The following is a 26,618-nucleotide window of genomic DNA, read 5'->3' on the forward strand; positions in this document are numbered from 1 at the left end:
GGATATGAGTTCTATCCTCATCTAGAGCTGGAAAAGAGCTTTGAAGAATATGTAAAGGTGAATGACACCTTCACGACAAGGCTATGCCAGGAGTTGCAAGGGTGTCTTGAGCAGACGTTCTCACTTGAAGCTGTATCAACAGTGAGCCAGTTCGGACGTTGTTTTATCAATTTATATCATACCTAAGGATCGGAGCATTCGATGGTTTTCCGAAAGACTTTCTAGCTATCCTAAAGATAAAGTAGTGCCTGTTGAATTATGTAGGCAGATTCTAGATGTGAATACCCTATGTTCCAATGTAAAGAAGATAGCCGACATCCCCTTCCCAATTATGGGAGGACCTTATTCTTGTGCATCTAGGTCTGATGCCCGAAATTTGGTGAAAGCCTTTGAGAACAAGGTCAAGTTGATCGACTATGAAGTTCTAAGGCCCCAATATGATCCTGTTAGTTTTGTCAAAGATCATCTAAAGCTAGGATATGCTTATAGGCCTGTTTTGGTATATCGAGGATTATTGGGCCGGATGTTATAATGAGTAGCAAACCAGAGAGAGGTATTGGTCTAGATTAACTATTGATGAAATCAAGTTATATAATGATAAAATTGATGTTAGTGACCAAATCAACAAATCAAGGACACTCCTATAGTGTCAATTTCGCCTGATGGTCCTGTCATTGATACAATGGAAATTCTCATGGATGACATCATCAAAAGGACAAACAAGTGGGTAGAATGGACCCGAGCAAGGAGGAAGAGAATTGGAGCCACTAGTTCTACTAGTGGAGTAGCATCTGGAACTGCTCAGTCATCACTAGCCACCACTTCCACCATTGCTACTACATCAACATCAACTGGACCAGCTCAATCTATTGGTGAAGGAGGAGATCAATCTCTTGAAAAGAATATACAAGTTCCTCCAAGTTGCGGAGGAGGATCTTTGCCAGACATTGGAAAAGTGGGAGATAAGGAGTCAAAGAAAGATAAAGATCAAGAGAAGGAGAAATTAGTAGTCAAGGATTGCTGCTCTGTTCTTGTCATCAACCTAGATGGCAACAACAATCCTTTGGATGGGCAGGAGCAAGATGCATCTCAACAAGGTAAAACTCTAGCTCTTTTAGTTACTAAAGCAACTACCTTTCCATTTCCTAGTAGGAGCAAGGTGACACCTCCATTACCAAGGAAGCTCTTCGATTCTACAGCCCTACAGTCAGCGCTCAATGTTCTCAACTGAATCTTGGTTGGAAGAGACCATTGATAGAAAGAAGAGGAGATGCGGGGAGAGTGCTCCATCTAAAGACCTCGTTGTGCAAGCAACTCAATCCCAACCCATGTCGAAGAAAGAAAAGAAGCAGAAGACCATTGTAGCATTGGCAACATACTCGACTTCTGGACATTTGCTTGTGGAGATCGCAGAACCCTAGAAAGAGGGAATGTTTCACGAATTAACTCCAAATGATTTTTAGATCATAACTGTTGACTTGGGAATTCTAGTACATGACTCTATGGTCAATATATGGAAATCAACTAATACAAACATAGAAGATAAGCTGGAGGAGTTAAGGTTTGAGAAAGAGGTATTGAAGGCCTCAAATAGAGAATTGATGGATTACATTAGAGCTGCACTTGGAAGCACACCTTCAAGTACATTTGATCCAAGTCCAGAGGAGAACATGAACCTATTGCTTAAGCTACAACAAGAGAGGCAATTTGGTCAAATTGGCCATGCTTGGATAGACGAACTCAAGGCCCAAGGTCCTCCCCTCGTAGAGAATCTTGAAAATCTGTTGTTAGATGCAGATAGATTGAGAGAAGCAGTGTCAAAGCACCAAGACTCAATGAAGAAGGAATCATAAAGCTTGACAGAGCTATTGGCTTTGTTACAAGAGGTGATTGACATGAAGACCAATGTGGCTGTGAATCATGGGATACTTAAATCCAACAAAGAGCCATTCCTTCATTGGAAGCAATCTTTGCTATTCAAATATGAGAGTTCGGTGAAGTTTGAGAATGAATTAAAGTGTGTGTGTGACTTGGTAAAGAAAGAAATGGATAAAATATTTGAATATTTAAAGTTCTTGCATACTGAATCTTATGTCACTAATTGTTACATCCCAATTTTTGACCTAGCTTGAAATATAGACGTTGAGGTTCACATGAAGTCAATTGGTAGTTTAAATTGATGTAATTTGGCAAAATGGTAAAATGGTCGTTATGATTTCAAGTGAAGATGACATGTTAGTTGATCATTAATTGCGAATTCATGGAATTAAGATGAAAAGTTAACTGATATGATTATTTATAATTTTTAATTTAATTACAGAGAAATTCCTTACAGGGAGCATGTCGAAGGGGTTGAAGCATTGTTAGAAAAGAGTTAGGTAGGGCATCACCATCACTGGCAGACGGGTAAAGGACCTAGCGAATTGTATCAGGATACATTTGTGAAATTGCATGAGTTATTTAAATAAATAATTTAAATAAAATAAATTGAGTTAAAATATAAAACATATCTTAAAGGATTTTAATTTATTTTTCATTTAATTGTTCTTAATAATTATTTATTACGTACATTTAAATATAAAATCATTTAGCACCATTATAATTTAATAATCAATTAAGTGATGTTTATAAGTGCATTTAAGATTTTAATAGTATTCGAATTATAATAACTTTAGAATTATTATAATTTTCGAATTACAACTTTCCAACTTATTCCTTTTTAATTTAATATTCTTTGCTCTTTAATGATAACACTTGGCATAGCAAATCATTTTAATATTTGGCAATTTGGATTGTATAATCGTTCAACTTTTCCAATCTTTTAATTATTTTCCTTCATTTTATAATTTGATTTGATTGGTATTCGCATGGTTATCTTGTAACTAATGGTAGCCGAAAGGTCTGGCCCCATTTTATATTATGGATTTCTTATGGTCTTGCGGGACATACTTTTTCATACACTTCAACAGCCTTCCTATTCTTGTTCCAACAGTCGAGTTCCTTGTTAACAAAGGTGACTAAACCTAGTACAGATAAATTTTTTACCCTGCGTCACATCAATGCCATCTTCCGTGGGTCATTGAATGAGATAGGCAGGTTGAACATGTGCGGCTTTCTTAGGAATCGGTAATAGAGAGAGAGAGTTGTAAGAAGTCTAAAATTCAATTCATATGGTCGTTTTTACTATTCCTTTTATATTATGAATGCAGAGTTTAAATCTTTTGCCGATAGATCATACATAATTTCATATAATATTAGTATGTGGAAGTAATACTCGATTGCATGTAAGACCACCGTTTTTCATTGCAAGGATTATCGTTTCTTTTCCCTATGGTATATGACTGTGGTAAAGGCTTGAATCCTGTTATTTGTCCTTATAAAAGTTGTCATGTTCAATGAAGGTCTGCCTTGTTTAAAACACTGCAATGATTTATACTTAAATTTGATGTCTTCTTATATCCGATTATGTAATTTCTTTAAAGTTCTTTCAAAGAAAGTTATCATTTCCAGTAAAATATCTTACATCATGTTATAAATTTAGATAACTGAGATTGAGATTAATGTATAAAGCATGCCATCCATCTTGTGAAAAGTCTAACATAATCCTTTTTGTCATTTCAATAAAAACAATATGTCTGTGAAGTATGTCATCTTTCTTATACCTTAATAAGTTTATCAGGTCTACAGATTGTCATTCATGATAATTATTGCTGTGATTTACACTTAGGTTTGAGTTCTCTTTGAATATATATATATATATATATACATATATATATATACATATATATATGTATATATACATATATACATATATATATGTATATATGTATATATATATGTATATATGTATATATGTATATATATATATATATATATATATATATATATCAGAATGTGTTAAAAAAATTCTCTGAATTATTTAAGAAAGTTATCATCTTAGATAAAATCAATTACATCCTGATATAAGTATAAATAACTGAGAATGAAATATTGAATCTAGAACACCAAGGAATTCACTAGGCGAAATGCTAGAATATGGTGAAGGTGTGGAAATTCATAGTGAATGTAATCTGATAGCACTTGGGAATCACTGGCTAGATGGCCTGAGGTGAGGAGGTGCAAAGAATATACAATAAACAAGAATGTCATCAGAATAAGAAAATGACTCGATAATTAGCTCTTGCATGTTTTACTCATGAAGAATATAGAAATCTTTAAAGAACATAATTATGTAATCAGAAAGTGTGAAATGATGGATGAATGTAATCTTCTTGGATAATTGATGGAGCCATCTGCTCTGAAAATTCTAAATTACCTGGGACTCACTTAGTTGTGTAGCTAAGAAGATGGGTGATGAGGTGAGATATAATAATCATCAATAACATGAACCAATACCAGTTATGATATAACAACGTTTATCATTTTTAATAAGAATTAATTAATAACTCATGCACATTCCTGTTACTGTGATCTCCTACTGCCAAGTTGAGTGGTGAGTTAAATTATCAGGAAGCCTAGTGGATGGCAAGATGTCCCTTGTCAATTTCGAGTAGGGAGGGCCTTTCTCGTTAGAGATCATGTGGGGATAAGTTGTGGTCCAAGGTTGGGTGGTTAAGCCCTTGACAATGTTTCACCTCTCTCGAGATGTCGGATATGCATCAGACAGAGATAAGCTATGCATTCCTATGTTTATTGGAAACAGGTATTATCATTATTTAAGAAGAGGTAAGATTAAATTGAGTGGATTTCATTCTTACTGTTGTTTACATCTAGATCTAATAGATGGATTCATGGATTGTTTTTCATTTAAATGAATATCAATTATAAGTATATTTCTAATCCTTGAGTTACTGTCACAGTTAAGTAGTCAGAAGGAAAAGAGATCTGAAGCCCCATGAATGATTCCGTTGTCGCGGAAGCCCTAGATTAAATCCGTCATCGCGAAAACCCTAAATTGAATTTGTGGTCATGGAAGCCCTAAGTGGTAAGTGGTATCAGGAGCCCTAAATGAACCGATGGTAATTGATGCCCTAATTGGTAAATTGATATGTGATGCCCTAATTTAAATTATAGTGGTATTTAGTTGTAATCATCATATGATTTTTGAGATAACGGTTTTTTTAGATGATAGTCTACTTGTGAAATTGTTATAGTGTATTTGTGGACTAAGCCGGGTGGTTGCAGAAGCATACTTAGATGATTTTCAGTCTCAAATCTCCGAGGTATGTGATTTCAATTTCTGAAGTAATTTCATTTAATGGTATTTCAAGTTTTTACTTAAGAAATTTTGTCTGACTAATTTAAACGGTAAATCTTCTTCACATGAACATGAATGATGTAACTGCCTTCCTATGAAATCGAAGTTATAATTGTATTCTTTGAGTATGTTAATTGTTAATTAGACTTGGGAAACTAGATGTTACATATGGTATCAGAGCACAAGGTTCAATGCTGAAACCTTGGGTCTAGCACTATTTCTAAAAAGCTGAAAACGTAAATGTTGAAAAAGATTTATTTTTGCATATCCGGATATTGCAATCAAAATTGGAAAATCATTTAGAATAGCTAGGAAGGCTGAAATGATATGAAGTGGACAAATGTATAAACTATGATATCATAGAGTCGAAACCTAATTAAAAAGATAAAAAAAGATTGGCTAGCTGAGTGGTGGAGATCGGGTTTGATGACCCAAATTTTGAAATCCTTGGCCAGGGTGGAATTAGGCAGACTTGCCACAGCAAATTGATCGAGTTGTTGTCCAGATGCTTCAATTATTCCTTCAAATAATTGTTGGGACTTCAACCCACCTGATTACTTAGTGGTAGGACCAGAATGAATAGATTGAAAAGGGTTTGATGCCTAGACTTGCGCAATCCAGACACAGTTTATAATCTTGATAAGATGTTATCTAAATCCATCATGAGTGGGTTTGTCGACCCAAATTAATGACAAATAAATTGTTATCGTTTTTTTTTTTTTTGAACTTGAGCTGAATGAAAACAAACTGTGAACCATGATCTCTTTTGATGTTGATTGAATGACAAAATCATTATGTGCTCCAGTAAGGAGTTGGAACTATCAGTGCTTGTTTACAAATGTAAACTTTTGATGAGATGGGCATGGAAGCCTGAATCATAGAAATGGAAAAGATGAATTTCCAAGTATTTATAAATGAATGATGAGCCTCTCGATGAGAATCTTATGAATTGTTTCAGATGCTTATGACCTTGATTTGATGATCTTGCACAGTATATTATGTTTTTACCCTTTGACACACTGCTATACATGTATAATACGCACGCGATGTTGACTTTACTTACTGAGCTGTTGTATACTGTTTTGGAGATATCCTATCATGAAATGATTATTCTAATGAAATATTGGGCTTGAAGGCCAAGGTTACAATGGAAAAGCATGGATTCACTAATCTCTTACAGGTAATCTATAAGCTTGCAAGGATGATCTATCCATTAATGAGGGCCATGTACCAGATGGTACGTAAGAGTGATTTAAATTATGATCAAGTTAGGATATAGAACTTGCTGGTTGAAGAATTTCAATTTTGAATGCTTACCTTACTTTCAGTTATTGAACCTTGAAAATTTTCTTAAATGAAGATATCAAAATGAAATTGAACTAATCATATGGTGAGTGTCTGCATGAGTATGACAGGAACATGAAATAGAATCAACTCAAAAGATGCTAAGAAAATCACAAGGTAAAGAGAACTCAGGTGAGTACGTGATAAATTTTGTATTACCAAGCAAGTATCTTCCTAGAAACTTTAAAGTAAACATGGATCTTGAGTTTCGATTATGATTTTCATTCTGACCCAATTGAGAAAAGAAATGACGTCACAATGTTATATATATATATATATATATATATATATATATATATCTTGTATGTGGAATATCCTTTTAGAGTCTAAATTGTAGAGGTCATCGAGGACGATGAATCGCAAGGGGAATGGTACGTTACATTCCAATTTTAAAATACTCCTTTATATTGTTTGTTGCAATTTCCAGTTCATTGAGGACGATGAACCTCAAGGGGAATGGTATGTTACATCCCAATTTTTGACCTAGCTTGAAATATAGATGTTGAGGTTCACATAAAGTTAGTTGGCAGTTTAAATTGATATAATCTGACGAAATGGTAAAATGGTCGTTATGATTTCAAGTGAAGATGACATGTTAGTTGATCGTTAATTGCGAATTCATGGAATTAAGATGAAAGGTTAACTGATATGATTATTTATAATTTATAATTTAATTATAGAGAAATTCCTTGCAGAGAGCATGTCGAAGGGGTTGAAGCATTGTCAGAAAATAATTGGGCAGAGCATCACCATCACTGGTAGACGGGTAAAGGACCTAGCGAATTGTATCAGGATACATCTGTGAAATTGCGTGAGTTATTTAAATAAATAATTTAAATAAAATAAATTGAGCTAAAATATAAAAGGTATCTTAAAGGATTTTAATTTATTTTTCGTTATATTGTTCTTAATAATTTTTTATTACGTACATTTAAATATAAAATCATTTAGCACCATTATAATTTAATAATCAATTAAGTGATGTTTATAAGTGCATATAAGATTTTAATAGTATTCGAATTATAATAACTTTAGAATTATTATAATTTTCGAATTACAACTTTCCAACTTATTCTTTTTTAATTTAATATTCTTTGCTCTTTAATGATAACACTTGGCATAGCAAATCAATTTAATATTTGGTGATTTGGATTGTATAATCGTTCAACTTTTCCAATCTTTTAATTATTTTCCTTCTTTTTATAATTTGATTTGATTGGTATCCGCATGGTTATCTTGTAACCAATGGTAGCCAAAAGGTCTGGCCCCATTTTATATTATTGATTTCCTATGGTCTTGTAGGACATACTTTTTCATACACTTCAACGGCCTTCCTATTCTTGTTCTAGCAATTGAGTTCCCTGTTAACAAAGGTGACTAAACCTAGTACAGATAAAATTTTCTTATTGCGTCACATCAATGCCATCTTTCGCGGGTCACTAAACGAGATAGGTAGGTTGAACATGTGCGGCTTTCTCAGGAATCAATAAGAGAGAGAGAGAGAGAGAGTTGTAAGAAGTCTAAAATTCAATTCGTATGGTCGTTTTTACTATTCATTTTATATTAGGAATGCAGAGTTTAAATCTTGTGCTGACAGATCATATATAATTTCATATAATAGTAGTATGTGGAAGTAAAACTCGATTGCATGTAAGACCACTGCATTTCATTGCAAGGATTATCGTTTCTTTTCCCTATGGTATATGATTGTGGTAAAGGCTTGAATCCTATTATTTATCCTTTTAAAAGTTGTCATGTTCTGTGCAGGCCTGCCTTATTTAAAACACTGCAATGATTTATACTTAAATTTGACGTCTTCTTCTTATATCCGATTATGTAATTTCTCTAAATTTCTTTCAAAGAAAGTTATCATTTCAAGTAAAATCTCTTACATCATGTTATAAATTTAGATAACTGAGATTGAGATTAATGTATAAAGCATGCCGTCCATCTTGTGAAAAGTCTAACATAATCCTTTTTGTCGTTCCATAGAAACAATATGTCTGTGAAGCATGTCGTCTTTCTTATTCCTTAATAAGTTTATCAAGCCTGCAGATTGTCATTCATGATAATTATTGCTATGATTTACACTCAGGTTTGAGTTCTCTTTGAATATATATATATTCGAATGTGTTAAAAAAATTCTCTGAATTATTCAAGAGAGTTATCATCTCAGATAAAATCAATTACATCCTGATATAAGTATAAATAACTGAGAATGAAAGATTGAATCCAGAACACCAAGGAATTCACCAGGCGAAATGCTAGAATATGGTGAAGAAGGTGTGGAAATTCACAGTGAATGTAATTTGATAGCACTTCGGAATCACTGGCTAGATGGCTTGAGAAAGGTGAGGAGGTGCAAAGAATATACAATAAACAAGAATGTCATTAGAATAAGAAAATAACTCGATAATTAGCTCCTGCATGTTTTACTCATGAAGAATATAGAAATCTTTAAAGAACATAATTATGTAATCAGAAAGTGTGAAATGATGGATGAATGTAATCTTCTTGGATAATTGATGGAGCTGTCTGCTCTGAAAATTCTGAATTACCTGGGACTCACCCAATTGTGTAGCTAAGAAGATGGGTGATGAGGTGAGATATAGCAATCATCAATAACATGAACCGGTACCAGTTATGATAGAACAACGTTTATCATTTTTAATAAGAATTAATTAATAACTCATGCACATTCCTGTTACTGTGATCTCCTGCTGCCACGTCGAGTGGTGAGTTAAATTATCAGGAAGCCCAGTGGATGGCAAGATGTCCCCTGTCAATTCCGGGTAGGGAGAGCCTTTCTTGTTAGAGATCGTGTGGGCTTAAGTTGTGGTCCGAGGTTGGGTGGTTAAGCCCCTGACAATGTTTCACCTCTCTCGAGATGTCGGATATGCGTTAGATAGAGGTAAGCTATGCATTCCTATGTTTATTGGAAACAGGTATTATCATTATTTAAGAAGAGGTAAGATTAGATTGAGTGGATTTCATTTTACTGTTTACATCTAGATCTAAGAGATAGATTCATGGATTGTTTTTCATTTAAATGAATATCAATTATAAGTATATTTCTAATCCTTGAGTTACTGGCACAGTTAAGTAGTCGGAAGGAAAAGAGATCTGAAGCCCCATGAATGATTCCGTCATTGTGGAAGCCTTAGATTAAATCCGTCATCGTGGAAACCCTAAATTGAATCCGTGGTCGTGGAAGCCCCAAGTGGTAAGCGGTGTTAGGAACCCTAAATGAACCGATGGTAGTTGATGCCCTAATTAGTAAATTGATAGGCGATGCCCTAATTTAAATTATAGTGGTATTTAGTTGTAATCATCATATGATTTTTGAGATAGCGGTTTTTTTAGATGATAGTCAACTTGTGAAATTGTTATAGTGTATTTGTGGACTAACTCGGGTGGTTGCAGAAGCATACTTAGATGATTTTCAGTCTCAGATTTTTGAGGTATGTGATTTCAATTTCTGAAGTAATTTCATTTAATGGTATTTCAAGTTTTTAGTTAAGAAATTTTGTCTAACTGATTTAAACGGTAAATCTTCTTAACATGAACATGAATGATGTAACTGCCTTCCTATGAATCAAAGTTATGACTGTATTATCTGAGTATGTTAATTGTTAATTAGACTCGGTAAACTGGATGTAACACTAATAATCATCAGTGGGTGGATGTTGAGCGAAGACTAAGTTTCTGACATTTATTGAAGAAACTTCCTATTCAACAAACTTCCAAGTGGCAAAGCTTCTGGAACTCATCGCAGTGGACTGCGTCCTGAAACGTGCAGTAGAGGAGCTCAAATCAAAGATTTCCAGAGTGGAAGATCTAACAGAAATGCATGACTATTGGATGGTCAGAGCTAACAACATCCTTATTCCAAGTGTCTTTGGTGGATGTTGAGCGAATGAAGACTAAGTTTCTGACATTTATTGAAGAAACTTCCAATCCAACAAACTTCCAAGTGGCAAAGCTTTCGAAACTCATAGCAGTGGACTGCTTCCTGAAACGTGCGGTAGAGGAGCTCAAATCAAAGATTTCCAGAGTGGAAGATCTGACAGAAATGCATGACTATTGGATGGTTAGAGCTGACAACATCCGTATTCCAAGTGTCTTGGAGCTGAAGAATATAATTGAAGCAATGAAAGCCTACAGAGCTAAATCTATAACTCCGAAGAACTAATCCTCTGTCAGAAGCGTTACATACATCTTCCCTGCAATGTGACAAGTGTTCTCTCTCTCGCTCTCTCTCATTTGATATTGTAGCCATATTTGGAATTCTCCTCTTAGACTTAGGCTTTGTAACAGATGATAACTCAATCAATCCTATTTTTAGCATTCATCTGCTAAGAGATGCTCTCCAATTTAATCTTCAAATGTAACTGGCCATTCCTAAGAAGGCCTATAAATGTAACTTCTTGAAGAGTAAATCAGCTCAACAAAATTATTTTGTGGGCAAACCCCTGTAGCTGCAACTACTGTGTGAGACTCTACATTTACATCTTGATTTTGTTGTTCATTTAAGTCTTGTATCATGCTTGGAATGAAATGTGCTATTAATGAAAGTTGTGAGATTGCAAATAAACTGGGTATTGTTTCTTTCTTTTCAGTGGTTGTAAGCTTTACTTTCCTCATTTACAACATTATCTCAATTCCTTTGTTCTGTGCAAGTTAGTTTATATGCATTTCATTGCTGTATGAGAAGTTCGAGATTTGGTTAATGAAAGGGACTGAATAGAAAGCAATTTGAGTATTGTCAAATCTTAGTAACTGGGGCAATCTGGGTGTTGTGTAGTTGACCATCCTTTCTCTTCTTATGCAGCGTGCATTGGTTGATAGTTTTGCATTGTTACATCTTGCATTCAAAGGATAGAATTGATTGCATTTTAAATGTTAGATGAGCTTGACAATGACTTACATACATTCATATTTATGGAGGTTGTGAGTTATAATATGAAATTGGCCTACATTGCTTGAAGTGTTGGGCAATCTGGTTATACCTTTTCTGCTCTCTGGTTAAGAGCATACCCCCAAATTATCAAATCTACTAAAAACAAATTCTTTGCAAATCTTTGCAGTACAAGGGAGCTGTACCTTTTCAATTCAGAGGTCTTTGATACATTACTACATTGACCCATTCTTTCGTTAATTGTTTTGTTTTCCACCATACTGGGTGCATTGAGAGTCAAGGTATAAACCAAATCCAAAGAAGACAAATTGTTAACCAACAGTTTTTGGTGACTCTGTTGGGGATAACTTCTGAAATCTCCAAATCACATCTTTCTCGGTATTGAAAGATAAAATCTTGTGCTTGTTCTTCATTATCTAAGTTATCCTCAGTAAGTTTGTCTATGGCTTCACTGGAATAATTTCGAATTCCATCCTTATCGACACTCACACATTTGTCGAGTTGTGCTTGTTGACCCATGAGGAAAAATGGTGTTGCCTCATGAAGGTCAAATCCTAGTAATTCAGCCCAACCTTTTCTTTCAGGACGAACAAGAAGATATAATCAATCAATTGAATACACTCATTTGGAGAAATAGAAAATCCTTGGATGAGTATAGAAGAGTCAGCTTTACATTGGAAAGAGAGGAAGCCAGCGTTGAGTACTGGGAAGGTGTGTTGCAGCAAAGAAGATTGAGACAAGCACACCAATTGTGAATAGTTTTAGTTCACCCTAGATCCCAAGTATACTAGGAGTGTTCATGATCGAGGACAAACTGATCTAGTATTTGAAGAACTCAGGAAAGCTGGTTTTCCAATATTAGAAGATCCCTTGAGAAGAGGGAGAGCTTGCTCAAGGGACCTGATGTTTCAAGGTATTTGTGGGTCTCTATTTCCACCACCTCATCCCGCTTCCCGGAGACGTAGTCATTCCTCTTCCCCTCCTGTCTTTCATACTCAAATCTTGTCATTGTGTAACGCGCTCACCTTACACGGAGTTGTAGCTCCCATCTCTATTACCTTCCAGCCAGTACCAGTTATTCTTCCTGCATCAATGGCTGTGCCTTGGGGTAATGCTATTGGCCCTCTACGACTTGCTGCTAACAATGACTTACCAAGAGCCTCTTGAAAGAACTTCCCTAAATTCAATGGTGATGGGAAAGTCTATGTAGGTGAACATAGTGCTGTCTTCTTTGCAGCCTGTAGCATTTTCTATCCACAACAAGAAGATGTGGCCATAAGAATGTTTGTTGAGACATTAGTGGAAAATGCGGCTAATTGGTTCCAACATCTCCTTGTGGGATGCATCATAACCTGGGATGACATGTGAAATTGATTTGAGGCCTGCTATAAAAGCACGTAAGATGAACATACCTTATTGTCTCAACTCAATCAAATCAAGAAGGAACCAAGTGTTCCCATGAGAGACTTCATTGCGAGATTCAACAAGTTGGTTAACCGAATACCTGCTACAAGTAGGCCAACTATGGGTAATCAGAAGATGTTCTTCATCAGTTCTATGCCTCTAGATATTAGCTTCCAAATTAGAAGAGCATATGTGGCAAATCTCCAAGCTGCTAAGAGTTTGACAATATAACAGACGAAAAATGGAAGAGAGAAGTGCAAAGTGGAACTTCCACAAACACTACTACCGATACAGCCAATAACATGGAAGCAATGCTTCAAAATTTGTCAAATGAGATGATTGCCATGAAAAGGCAAATGGGTAAGACAATTCCTTCATTCCAACAACCTTACCAAGATGTATCCAGAAGACAACATGAAGGAAAAGCCTTACAACTACCACCTACTCAACAGAAGCTTGCCATAGAACCAACTCCTAAGAAGCAGGGCATGTGTATATTCCACTTAAGAGCAGATCACGATGGTGATTCTTGTCCCGAAATGAATAGATACAATGAACTCAACACAAGCAATGAGCTAACAGTGGAATACCCTGAAAGTGAAAATGATTTTGTTCCCTTTGGCGACTTTGGAACTTTTTACTTGGAGTATGAATTAGATTCAGAGATAGGAGGTGACTGTTTCTCCACCTTGGATAGAATACAAATGACTGTAGCAACAAGAAGCTAGAAGAGCAAAAGTTCGGCAAGCTCAGTCCTTGTTCGAAGCAATGCTCCTGCCACTTCACCAGCCATGACTAGTATACTCACCCCCTCTACTTCAAGGAGAAAACAATCAAGAGCGGAGCCAAGTGGTAAGTCTGATCCCTCATTTGATAACATCCAATATTGCAAGAATGCTCGCATTCAAGTTTCTCCCCTAGATTACTTGAAGTCTAATCCCATTGAACTGCAAAAATTATTGGATTCTTGCAAAGGAGAGATTAGTAATAAAACTCATCCAAATATCCATACTATCATCAGTAATGATCAATCTAGTACCAGTACTTGTTCTACTTCTGATGAAGAACCAGTCCTACTCTTGCTATTCATAGAAGAAGAATTTTCAGTTTTAGCTACCTCGCCTGGCCAAAAACCCGATCCATTCTGTGTCCTTACATGTGAATGGTCACAAGTTGAGTAATTGCATAATTGACTCGGGTGCCTCAGATAATGTCATGCCTTCTACCAATTGCCTGTGCCTTAGGTTTGACCTTGACTAAGACCTTTGGGTGTTGTTACTCTACGGATGCAAAAGAAGTCCCCCTATTAGGTCAAGTAAAGGATGCCCAAATAGCCTTAGCTGCACACCCAACAAAAAAGAATGAAATTAGCCATCCTTGTGGTTGACATCCCTGCTAGTTATGACATGTTGTTAAGGAGTTTTTGTAGGGATATGGGAGGTGAAATTAAACTAGATTGGTCTCATGCTATTATCCTTGTTGGCAATAAAAAGATCAAGCTTGAATGTTAGGAGAAAGCTAAGTTTACTGTTATGAAATCTGATGATCTTAAAGCCCAAATCTTGTATCAAGAAATGGAGCTTGGGAACTACATGATGTTTGCTAACTTCAATGCTCTAGAAGAAGTAGACCCTCCTAATGATCAAAAGATCTGGACCTTAGAGTTTGATGGCAGTTGTGCAACTGCTAGATATGGAGCAGCTGTGGTGCTCATTTCCCTTGAGGGAGTTTTAACACAACTTGCTTATAAGCTGCAGTTTAGAAATACAAATAATACTGCAAAGTATGAAGCGTTACTATTGGGTATCACTGGTGCCAAACAAAGAGGTGTGAAAACCTTAAAAGCCCAAGGCAATGCAAAACTAATAGGAAGACAAGTCCAAAGTCAATATACTATGAAGAACCGAAGACTTTGGAACTATAGGAACAGAGTTTGGGATGAAATAGAAGACCTTGATGCCTTCTCTATATAAGCTGTTCCAAGGGAGCAAAATGTAAGGGCAGATATGTTAGCTAACTCCTCATCCCTTTTGCTACCTCATCTAGAATTCAAAGGGAAAGAATATAAGGTTGAAGTCCTTTTCAAACCTAATGTACCTAACAATGTTGAATCATGACAAGTCTTCACCAATGATAAGTAGATCGCCGAGCCTTTTACTGACTAGTACTTTGAAGGAAGTGAAAGCCCTTGCCAAGACTTCTCCCCTGATAGCAAGCAAAACTTGGAGCTTGGTGCTAAGCAACTAAAAGGTAACAAAATTCCTAGGCATCTAGTCTCTTTAGAAAAGTTGTTTAATAGACACGATGCATATATCATAAGAGAAAGAGGTAGGAAAGGTGGAACCTCTGGAGATTTTGAGGGAATGAATATGGGCACTGAGTTTAAGCCTAAAATGATTAATATTGGTTGTAGTTGTTCTAATAAAGAAAGAATGAGGGCTAAAGGGTTGCTTTCTGAATATCAAGATGTTTTTGCTTGGGGGTATGAGGATTTAAAGACTCTAAAAAATGGTGAGCTTAAGCGTAAGATTCCCCTTAAGCCTGATGCAGTTCCTTTTAGACAAAAGCAATGCAACTACAACCCAATGATTTCAGAGGGCATTGTCAGAGAAATCCATAAGATGTTAGAAGCAAGGATCATATATCCTATACACCATTCAACTTGGATAGCTGATATTGTCCATGTCTGGAAAAAGAGTGGGGAGATCATAATTTGTGTTGACTTTAGAAAACACAACAAGATTGGATTCAAAAATATATCCTATACACCATTCAACTTGGATAGCTAATATTGTCCATGTCTAGAAAAAGAGTGGGGAGATCATAATCTGTGTTGACTTTAGAAAACACAACAAGATTGGATTCAAAAAATATGAACCTGAAGCACAATGTGAAACACCTTCGCGAGGTCTCCAAACGACAATGGGTTTCTGTCCACTGTCCAAGATTGAGGGTTGCTGTCCTCTTCAACAAATGACCAAGAAATGCAATCATAGGTACAAAAAACATGACACGATTGGATTCAAAAAATATAAACCTGAAGCACAATGTGAAACACCTTCGTGTGGTCTCCAAATGACAATGGGTTTTCGTCCACTGTCCAAGATTGAGGGTTTCCGTCCTCTCACCTGTTGAAAGCTGAAGCTTTCGTAAACTCCCTAATAGAGAGATGAAATCCAACTAATAAACCTAGTATGCTACAAATGAATCCTTTGCCCCTCTTTTAAGCCCAAACAAGTGACTCTTCAGATTCCCATCGTTATTTCTTTTTGCCCATTTTAAAATAATACTTTATCCCACTAAGGAAGTAAAGTGCCCATAATAATAAAGTGAAATTTAATAATGTGAACTTATTTTATAAAGTCACTTTATTAATTAATTGATTAAATCTTTTGGCATTAAAATCTTTGATTATATAATCTTGAATATGCATGTGTGATAGCTCACTGGAAAGGTTTCGACAAGACACTCCTAGTCAAACCTTGAAATGCCAAGAATATTGAATCTATTGACTTACTAAAAATACTAAGTGCCTGGAAACCCCATTGAAACAATCCCGATTGGCCAACAACTGAAACTCTCTAGGCGAGAAATCGATCTGATATCAAAGGAAACTTAATTAGCTCACATGACCAAGGCAGAATGGTCTAACGATGCAACAAAATCCATTTGCCTAGAAAAGGGGACATGGCAACCTGCAGCACAAGGGCCAAGCTTTTAATTAAGAAAATTATAGATTGATGATACAAAATCTCCAATGGACAAAAGAGAATCAGCATGGAATTATGAATTGTTTAAAAAAAAAAAAGGGTTTGCAATTCTTAGACTCAGTTATCAGAATGTTCTATGCTACTGGAATGAATTTTGAGTGCAGACCACATGATAAGGGAACACAATTTCCTAAATGAGCAACATCGGCATTCTAATACAGAAAAACAAGACTTTAGTCGATAACAATTCGCTAATTGATCTTGCCACTTGCTCCAAGCACTAGAAAATGCACCTGGGTAGCTCAAGTGATGTACAAATTGGTTGGGTTTGGAACTGACAGTGTCACTTGTCTTCTGTCTAACCATTAGGAAGAGGTTCTCCATCAATCCTAAAAATGACAGTGTGAGGTTTTAAGAGTGTCTTTTTTGCATCTTTTTTATTTAATCAAGTTTTAACTCTACTGCTACTTCTGTAGTCTATCTTTTGCTAAATCTGGTACAACTATGGTTATGGAGAGCTAGGTTTGGTTATGCATTTTCTCTTTGATCAGTTCCAGCATGCTTGATACACATTCAAGGACTACTGTAATCTTCACATAGAAGCTAACTTTTATTACAATTGATATATACACTTTTTGATTATTTACAAAAAAATGTTACTTAGCATTTAGAATAATATTACCCATTCCTTTCATCCATTTTGTGGAGGTTCTCATTTACTTCCATTAAGGATTTTGCTTCCTTGTTCATTATTGTTTATCCACTGTTTATTATTGTTTTTCCAGCTCCATCCTGCTTGACTTTGAGATGTAGTGTAAGTATGAGACACTTATGAGGGATTTTATATGTAAATATCACAATGCATAGGGTCCCAATTCTCTCTTTATTCATGAATTAACATAGTCCATCTTAAAATATTTAATGGGTTATTGCTCCATGTTGGCTGCAGATCGGAAGGTCTTATGTAGTCTCCAAGTTGAAGGATTATCCTCAGTTTCAGGCTGTCGCTACAGCAATTCAACGATCTGGTTTCAAGGTCATATCTCTGTGATTGTGCGCATGCGCACATGTTTGTGCTTTATATTGGTTTTTAATATTTTGTGCAATTTTTGAACTTCTAATTTATTACTTGCTTCAATAGCCACAATGATGTGACTAAGTAGTGCTTTCTCCTCTATATCTGCAGTTTACCTACTGAATACTTGAGTGAAAGAACATCAATGTTTATTGTTTTATTAAAGTTAGCCTCTGAAGTGCATTTAGGAAGGCCACTTTCTAGGAAGATCAATATTTTACTGCAATCACATTTAATATTCAGACATTTTATTTTTTGAATCGGACATACATGACAGTTTTTGCTAGCCGGGTACCCATATTTATAAGTATGACTTTAAGGTATTTTACTCATTAAATAGTATATATTATTTCTGCTTCAATTGAGCTTAAATTGTTGTTGACCCTACATTAGAAAGCGAAACTTTACACTCCCATCAAGACTTTCTGACTAAACATTTCTTCTTTGTGAAGGTATTAATTTTTGTTGCCATGACACATTAGCTAGATATTTATTTGTTGATTTACTAATAATGAAAAACCAACTGATAATAACTAATCTTTTAAAGGTTAATTAGTATTTGCTAGTATTTCTGGTATAATAGGACAAAAGTATTGCTACAGAAATGTGCAAAACATGCAAGTGCAGTTCAGTTTTATCAAATTTCTCTAGTATTTTAAATCAGGCTCATCTTTGAGAGTGTGCACTGCTGGGTGGATATTTTGCAACGACAATTTTGGGTAAAATCCAGTTGCAAAATAGGTAGACTAGCCACAACGTGTGAGACAGAGTCTCTCCTACATTAAAGGGAAAGCTCCCCCTTCTAGCGTTCCTTGGATCAACTCAAGGTAGGAAACAAGTTGAGAGATTTGAAAGGGTATTACCAATATTCTTTCCTCTTAGCTTTTAGAAAAGAATCCACTCACCCATAGAGCAAGTAATGGGCAAGATGAAATCTCGAACTACACTTCTATCTAAAATTGTAAATAGTGATACCGATAAACCAACACTAACTCAAAGCTTTTCTGAAAGCATACCAATTTGGCTCTAAGTCCAGTCTTAATCTTATTCTATAACAATGACCTTTACCATTGGGGCACAAAGACCACCGGAAGCAAAGAATTCTATCTATCTTTGTGAATTAAGAAAGAGATACAAGCTAGAGTCAAAGCTCCTAGTCTATATATCTCCACAACTGCTTCCAGTCAATGATTACTACCTAACTCTTTATACTCTATTATCAAGAACACAAAAACACATGAATCAAAGATAACAAATGCAAATCACAGTCAAAGCTTCCAACTTGCACAAGTCACAATTGTACTCAATCGAAGTTTAGCTTCAATTGTTTTCTTTGTATTCACTTCTCTTTCAAAATAGTACTACACAATCAAAGTTATGCTTGCACAATTTCTCTAGAGATCTATTCCATACAATAAAAGATGATTTTTATAATGAGAGGGCACTCCTTTATATATGCAAAGACATTGAGAAAAAGGAGGAAAAAGTGGGAGCAACTCAACCAACTTTGACCTGGTCCAACTAACAAGATAAATTATTGGAGTACATGTCATAAGGAGATGCAAATTGTATTACATGTAATTACAGAATTTCATGCAGTACATCCTTTTCAATCTACAAACTTGGAAAAGAGAAGAAAGAAGACAGGGAAAAAGTGAAACAATCCTAAGAATTATTCTTAAGTGCCTTGAACTTGATTATGACATCATGCACTATAGGAAAATTTGAGATTTCCATTCTCTTTGATATAGCTTCTATTTTGACTGCATCGACAAATACTGATTTAACCTCGTAGGTGCTTTGCTAAGGTTTTGTACAGAGCAAGCCTGTTCATTGCGCGAGAACTAAAATCTTCAGAATCTAGATCAGCATTAACCTTGATTGTATATTCTGAAGTCACCTCATCTATTACAGTCAAGTTGTCATGCTCAGTAAGAACTTGACATCCCATTTGTTCCAAGTCATACATTACCTAAGTTTCAATGTTCTAAGGCTGCTTGCAACTTTGTTACAAGTTTCCTCAATGTCTCTTCCTTATAACCTATGACTCCATGACACTTGTAGAATATTTCGCAAGATGGGACAACATCACATGCAACCAGGCCGTCCAAATTAGGATTGGCTATTTCATCCCAACCATATAGAATTTCCTTGAAGGTGTTAGCTTCTTGACTAAAAGATGCAATCAGGTCATGCAACAGGTCATGCAACATCTCTTCAATACTTTGATATATTCAAGGATTCCGATCGCATTTGTGATGGCCTAAACTCCTTCAGAGACAACCTCTCCAAACCAAGTTTTTGTCGCTTCCATGATCCCTCCTCTCCCATAACTCGTGATTGCCCTTTGATACATTAGCAAGTGTATCATGAGCATCTTGTAGATAACCCAATCATGTCTGCTTACCGAGTTCGATTTTGGAGAACTTGTAATCCGAACGGTTAAGTTCTTTAGCCAGTTTGTCCACCAGTGGTTCAACAACCTCTACAAACCTAGTCTTATCAGAGTGAACTACAATCCTCAAAACAATCTTATCTTTCAAAGATTTAGACTTGGTTTTGTTAATAGGAAGATTATTTGGGGGGAACACAACCTTCCTTTTCTTCATTGTGATCTTGCTCAACCAAGCAGGCAAACTAAAACCTTCACCTCATGAATCAGGGACAATAGTGATCTTGATTCTATTTCTGCAGTGACTGAGCATGCTTCAATTTGTATAGCTGCACTGAGAGGTACTTGATGAGAAGCTTTAGTCATGAATGCTTCAAAACTAGTTATTGAAGTATCAACTTGGGAAGCTTGACCATCCGTGAATGTTGGGAAATCTTCAAACATATTCTCCAAATTATCGCACTACTCAGCTGTGAGAATAAGAGGAGCCACAGAAGATATAGGAAGTGCCAGTGTGTTCACCTCCGAGGTAGGGATAGTAGATGTGAAAATAGTGGAGAATGAATCAACGTCATCATTTATGACACCAAGAAAAAGTGTTTCCTAAATGGATGGACCTTGCTGATTTATTGGTTGTGGAGGAGATATGATCATAACCTCTCCTTCCTCTTCATCCTCCTCATCCAATTCTTCTCTAGATTCCTCCTCATCAGGTTCTTGAGCTCGCACAGGTGCTTGTGAGGGCTTTGAAGAAGATTTAGACCCCTTTCCACCTTTCAGCTTAACCTTAAGGGGGATTTAGCCAGAATGGATGAAGATACAACATCTTTGCTTGAAAGTTTTTGTTGGGATTTTCTTTTAAGCGGTCCCAAACTACGATAGTCTATCTCGAGCTTCAAATTCACCCTTTTTAGGCCTTTGACTTTTAACGATTTATTGGTATTTACCAAGATAGATTGAAATCTATCAAAAATGGATACGCCTTCTTTTTGCAGCCACTATATAGGAAAATGGCACTGCTTGTCAAAACAAGCAAGATGGTATTCTGGATCAAGAATATTACCATCATCTTCAATCTGGAGATTGGATGGGATTTCAAGCATGTTAAGATCTATGATTTGCTGCAAAGTGAGTGTACAGTAGTCCATCCTCATGATATCCAGCTCCATGCGCAAATCAATTCATATGTCCTCTATGCGATGAACATGGGTGAATGCTCGTTTGATCATTGAGTGCATTCCTCAATAATCAAAAGCATACCTAGCCTTGAACCTTTTTAATGTGATAAGCTGAAGTTCTGCCTCCATATTCTTTTCTTTTTAGACTGAATTGATCATATATTGACCAATTACCAAGGGTTTGGCTGTAGTGATACCAAACCTTGGCCTATGTTGAGCATTTTGATATGACTGCACTTCCATGAATTGTCTGGCTAATTCTATCTGTATGGTCTTATTTGTAGCATATCTTGGTAGAGTATATGGCCCTCATTTGAAATAGCCAACTCTCAAATAAGTGAAAGTTGGAAACTATAGAAAGATAGCACCAAATTGATTAACCCTACTCCAAGCTTCATCTGATACTCACTTGATTACCAACTGTTTATGAAACAAACACCGAAAATATCCCTAAAATGCATCTTGGACTCTCCTGTAGTGATATTTGATATGTGACAAGGTGATTTGATCACGGTAGTCCTAGATAGGAACTTGTAATCGATCCCTTTTAGTGGAAAGACCCGAGAAAGATCCCATGGATGCAACTATGTAAACCAGGTAGGAGTTCATGTAGAATGGCGTTGAGGTTCCCACATTAAGCAACTCCTCACAAATAGTAGTACTAATAAGTTCTCCCTAGAAGATAGGTTCTTCACTATACATTTATGGTTGGAAATCATTGGAATCTTTGAGACCACATATCCTGCAAAGAAGAGTTATCAAGTCTTTGCATTTTGAATTGAAGTTTGACTTATGAATGGTTTTAGGCCATCTTGAAAAATTGTTTCTTTTGACCTTTAACCAATATGCACTTATGTGTTTTTGATAATCCGCCCTCTTTTTATTCCATAACTCCAAAGACATATCCTTTGACAAGTCTACACACTTTGCATTTTGAGGAACTTTAAAGATCTGTTCAATAACCTCTGGGCCAAGGCTAATGATGACTTTTCCATCTGCATTTTTGATTATCTTGGTCTTTGGACTGAAATTGCCTGCACAACCCAAGACAAATTTTGGTTCCAAGGCAGCCATAGGGAAAGTAGACACCAAATGAATATTACTCTTCTTGATGCGTTTCATTTCACGAGTCGAAGGAGATTCAATCCTTTGCAAGAAATCAACCATGTCAACGTGCTCGATCTTTGTGTCAAAAACATTATCAAGAGGTGATGAAGCTTGAGATGTAGTCACATGAGCTAACTCTTTGTCATATTGGTACTTCATCTTTCCTTTGGATTTCAAGGATGAGGGCATAGCTTGTGCTGTAATATGAAAATTCCAAAATGTGAACACATCATCAGAGAATATTGATTCCATAAAGATGTCAATTCTTGATTAACAACAAAGGATCTATTAAGGGCAAAATGCTCAGAGTATGGATCAAATACTTAAAGATCTTGTGTAATAATCTTGAAAGGCATATGCAAAGGCTGAAATGCGATTCAAGAAAATGGAAACATGTGGTTGAAGGATGAGTACTTATTTAAATGCTTTGAGGAATGAAAGTTAGATGCATGGAATGCATGCAAATGTTAACTTTTGACTTTAAAAGTGTGACGTTTAGTCAAAAACGGGTTCTTTGGATGCAATTGCATGTAAAGTGATTTACATGTAATCATGACTTGATGGAGTCATGCAATGAGGTTCGAAGAAGAAGATTACGTGTAAATGCATATGAAGGATGAGATTACATGTAAATGCGGATGAAGGATGGAATTACATGTAATTGCTTTTGGAATGTAATTCCATATGAAAAGAATGAATGCAACGTGCCTTGACATGTAATGATGGATGTGGAATGAAATGATGCACTTGCATGAAAAGGTGAAAAGTGGAGTGAAGTGAAATGAATTAAAGTTCTTGGGAAAGAACTTGCAACTTCTTCAACAAGAAGAAAAATGAAAAACAAACAAACAACCAATGAAAACAAACACAAAAAAAACACATACCTTTGGTCTTAGACTCAAACATGCCAGAAAGCAAGTTGCTTTCAAATGCAAATTTGAATTTGGAGTTTGGGTAAAATCCAAATATGCGAAAATGAAAGTTCTCATCATATTTAAAGGCAAAATGCACTTTTCATGGTATACCTTTGAACAATTGTGCATCGTCAAGCTAAAAAATGCAACAAAATGACAATATAAGCATGAATAAATGAGCAAGATTAAAAATGTCCACTTGGAGTTCAAAGAGCCAAAATAGCAAGATTTATAGACTTGCAGACCAATTCTCCTCCAAATCCAGATTCACAAACAACTATTTGACTTCCTTCACATTTTGCAAGTAATGGGTGATAAATGAGCATTCAATGGAAGGTTTTAGCATGAGAATGCCAAAAATGTGCTTTCTCTTCCTCAATACATGAGATGTTTTTGCAAAACAAAAAACAAATGTTTGGATGTTTTTTACAAAAATGTGATCTTAAAAGGCTATGGAATGAGGTGCTTTTGCTCTTGGAATACAAAAACATGTTTACCAATGGCAAGGATATAGATTGAAACCCCAAAACGATTCATCCTTAGTAAAAAAAAGTGATCTAAAATGCCAAGAAATGGAATTTTTTTGGAAAAACATGGTCTCAAAACACCAAAAAAAGCAATGATTTTTGCATGAATTCCAATGTTTAATGCATGGAAACACTTAAGGAGGCAAAAACGACCTTCATCTTGGAGCTTTTAAGCCATAACATGAGCAGAGCTAGGCATTTTTGGTGAAAAGCTTGTTCTTGGAGAGGGAAATCATGAAATTTTTTGCCCTTGAATCTTCAAATTCGGGTTCTATCTTTGCCAATGCTTGAAAAGAGATGCAAAATGCACTCTAGGATGGGCAATGCATATTTTAAATAAGATGGATTGGACTCTTTATGCAAAGCACACTCTAGGAGTGCATTGGCATATTTCAAATTACATGCATTTGGTCTCTAAGTGCAAATTGCACTCTTGGGAGATCATTGCATGTTTTAAAAAATTGTCAAAGTAAGCCTTTAGTGCAAAATCACACTCTCTAAAGGTCGTTGCATATTTTAAAAAGACTCAAATATGCAAGTCCTCACTCTAGGAGACTCATTGCACATTTTAAAATACATGTATTTACATGTTTAAAGTGTTTTAACATGCTTTTTTAGTGCAAATTCGTGGTATCTAGAGGTATTTTGCATATTTACATGTAAATGGGTTAAAAGAAAAATGAACAACCTAAGTGATCAATTAAGCACATGTTTAATTGATTTTTGAGGAAATATCACTTAAATGGGTCAAAAATAACATCTGTATAATAGAATTATCATATGATAAGCAAATATCATTTCAGAAAGTAGTATTTAACTCATGTTTTAAATACAATATAAAATTACCCAAAAATAAACGGAACTTTATAGTTAATATAGTCACTTAAGTGAAAAATTAAAAAGCAACTCAACTTAAAAATATAACATAAATTGCACGATAGTTACTTTAAGTGATAAATTTAAATAATAAAGTAACTTAAAAACATAAAATAAAATGATTTAAGTTATATCTTTCAAAAAGTGAATGTCAACATTAAAATATAACATATATTTTTAAAATCATGCAGTTGCACCTGGAGAGTCCACTTTTTGGGCACTAAAATGTTTATATCTTTTGATTGCCAACTCCGATTAAGCCCTACGATATACTGAATCGAAGGGAAAATTGAAATGTAGTATCCCCTTCCGAATATTTCACCAAAAATCGAGATATATATATATATATATATATATATATATATATATATATATTTGCAGATTTAATTCCGAATAGAAGCCAACGTTTGATACCAATTCCAGAACCTTAATCCGATTTGTAACCTGCAGATTTGCATACAAGGTAACTCAGAAAACTTTGTTTTATTTCACCAATATTCAGAAAGTACATATATAAATATGGAATTTAACACAAATAACCAAAATGCATTACTGTATTATACAACAGCAATTCAATAACGTGCAACAATTCAAGTGACCCAATCTTATAAACAGAAATGATAGTCAGATTGGCAATGTAGATGAAACTTGAAAGAAGGCTAGGTTTGTGTCCAACCTTCAATTGCTTCTTCAAGGGTTTGTGTCTTAGAAGAAATAATCAGCAACTATTTCCAGCTCCCAGATTAATATTTGCTTTGAATATTATAATCTTCATATATCCTCCCATGTGGAGTCCGTTGTACCTTTATGCCTTTTCCCAATGTGATGCACACTCTTTTAAGCAATGTGGGATGAAGCACTTTTTTTGTCCTTTAGTCACTTAAGTGAACATAGTAACTTTTTAAAATAAAGTGACAAGTGAAATGACTTTAATAGTTACTTAGTCAGGAAACCATATAATCATCAGGCATTAAAATAGCTAACCAAATGAACTCAAATAATCTCATGCAATAGCTCATTGGAAAGCTCTCGGCGAGATGCATCCAAATCAACACTGAGGTACCGAAAATACTGTGCTCTGATTACTTACTAAAAGTATTAAGCATCTAGACAACTTGCCAAAACTACTCTGATGGGTCTGGAATTGGAAATGTCTAGGCCAAATCTCGAAGTAAACCCCATAAAGAACCTTTCCGCCCCCGAACCTAGGCGAAGTGAGCTGGCCACACAGAATTATAATGTCCCAAAAAAAGGGGACATTACAAAGCCTCCCCTCTCAAAGATTGCTTGCCTTCAAGCAATCCGCTCATAGCTATAGAGAGCAAATGCCAGGATCCCATACTCGCCTTGAGAATGTGGTTTTACTCCTCAACTGATGTACCCTAGCATGCATCTTCTTGAACTCAGAATGGTGAAACAATACAATAGGAATCAATGTGCCTGATAACTGAATGTCAGGATCCCAAGTCTCATCAAAAAGGGACACCAACGGCCATGTGCTACTGCCTCGTGTGCCACTACCCTCAGTCAGAATGAATGCCTCACGCCATGAGTGCCCCTGCGAATCTCTACTGTCAAGTGATGATGGGAGCTCGACAATATACCAATATCCACCCTAAGATGATAATGTGCATAGGGATGCTCCCCTTGGATCCCAAATGGGAACTCGTACGCTGACTGAGATACCATTGACCAACTCTTGTGATATCTGTACCTCTGTACTACAATACCACTCTTGCAATAACTGTATCGATGACAATGATAGATCCGACCAATCCAACGCTACCACCATATCACTCATAGATCATAATCATGTGGCTGTGTAGCAACACAACATACTCTGCCAGATGTAAGATACTATTAACACCTGGATTCTCGACTACCCAATCAACATGATCCCGAGTAAATGAAAGGGT

The 26,618-nt window shown here is 35.7% G+C and overlaps 1 protein-coding gene across 2 annotated transcripts in view; it reads left to right on the top strand.

Moving 5' to 3' along the window:
- Window positions 1-26,618, top strand: part of LOC149572810 (uncharacterized) — a 232,135-nt gene that overhangs the window by 113,672 nt on the left and 91,845 nt on the right. For both annotated transcript variants that reach the window (XM_089813891.1, XM_089813892.1), the window contains exon 5: window positions 17,583-17,669. In XM_089813891.1, the coding sequence (XP_089670017.1) occupies window positions 17,583-17,669 (87 nt within the window). The remainder of the gene's footprint in view (window positions 1-17,582; window positions 17,670-26,618) is intronic.

Source organism: Cupressus sempervirens, chromosome 2 (assembly GCF_028749045.1).
Source record: "Cupressus sempervirens isolate cs-2001-9-10 chromosome 2, ASM2874904v1, whole genome shotgun sequence".
NCBI lineage: Eukaryota > Viridiplantae > Streptophyta > Pinopsida > Cupressales > Cupressaceae > Cupressus > Cupressus sempervirens.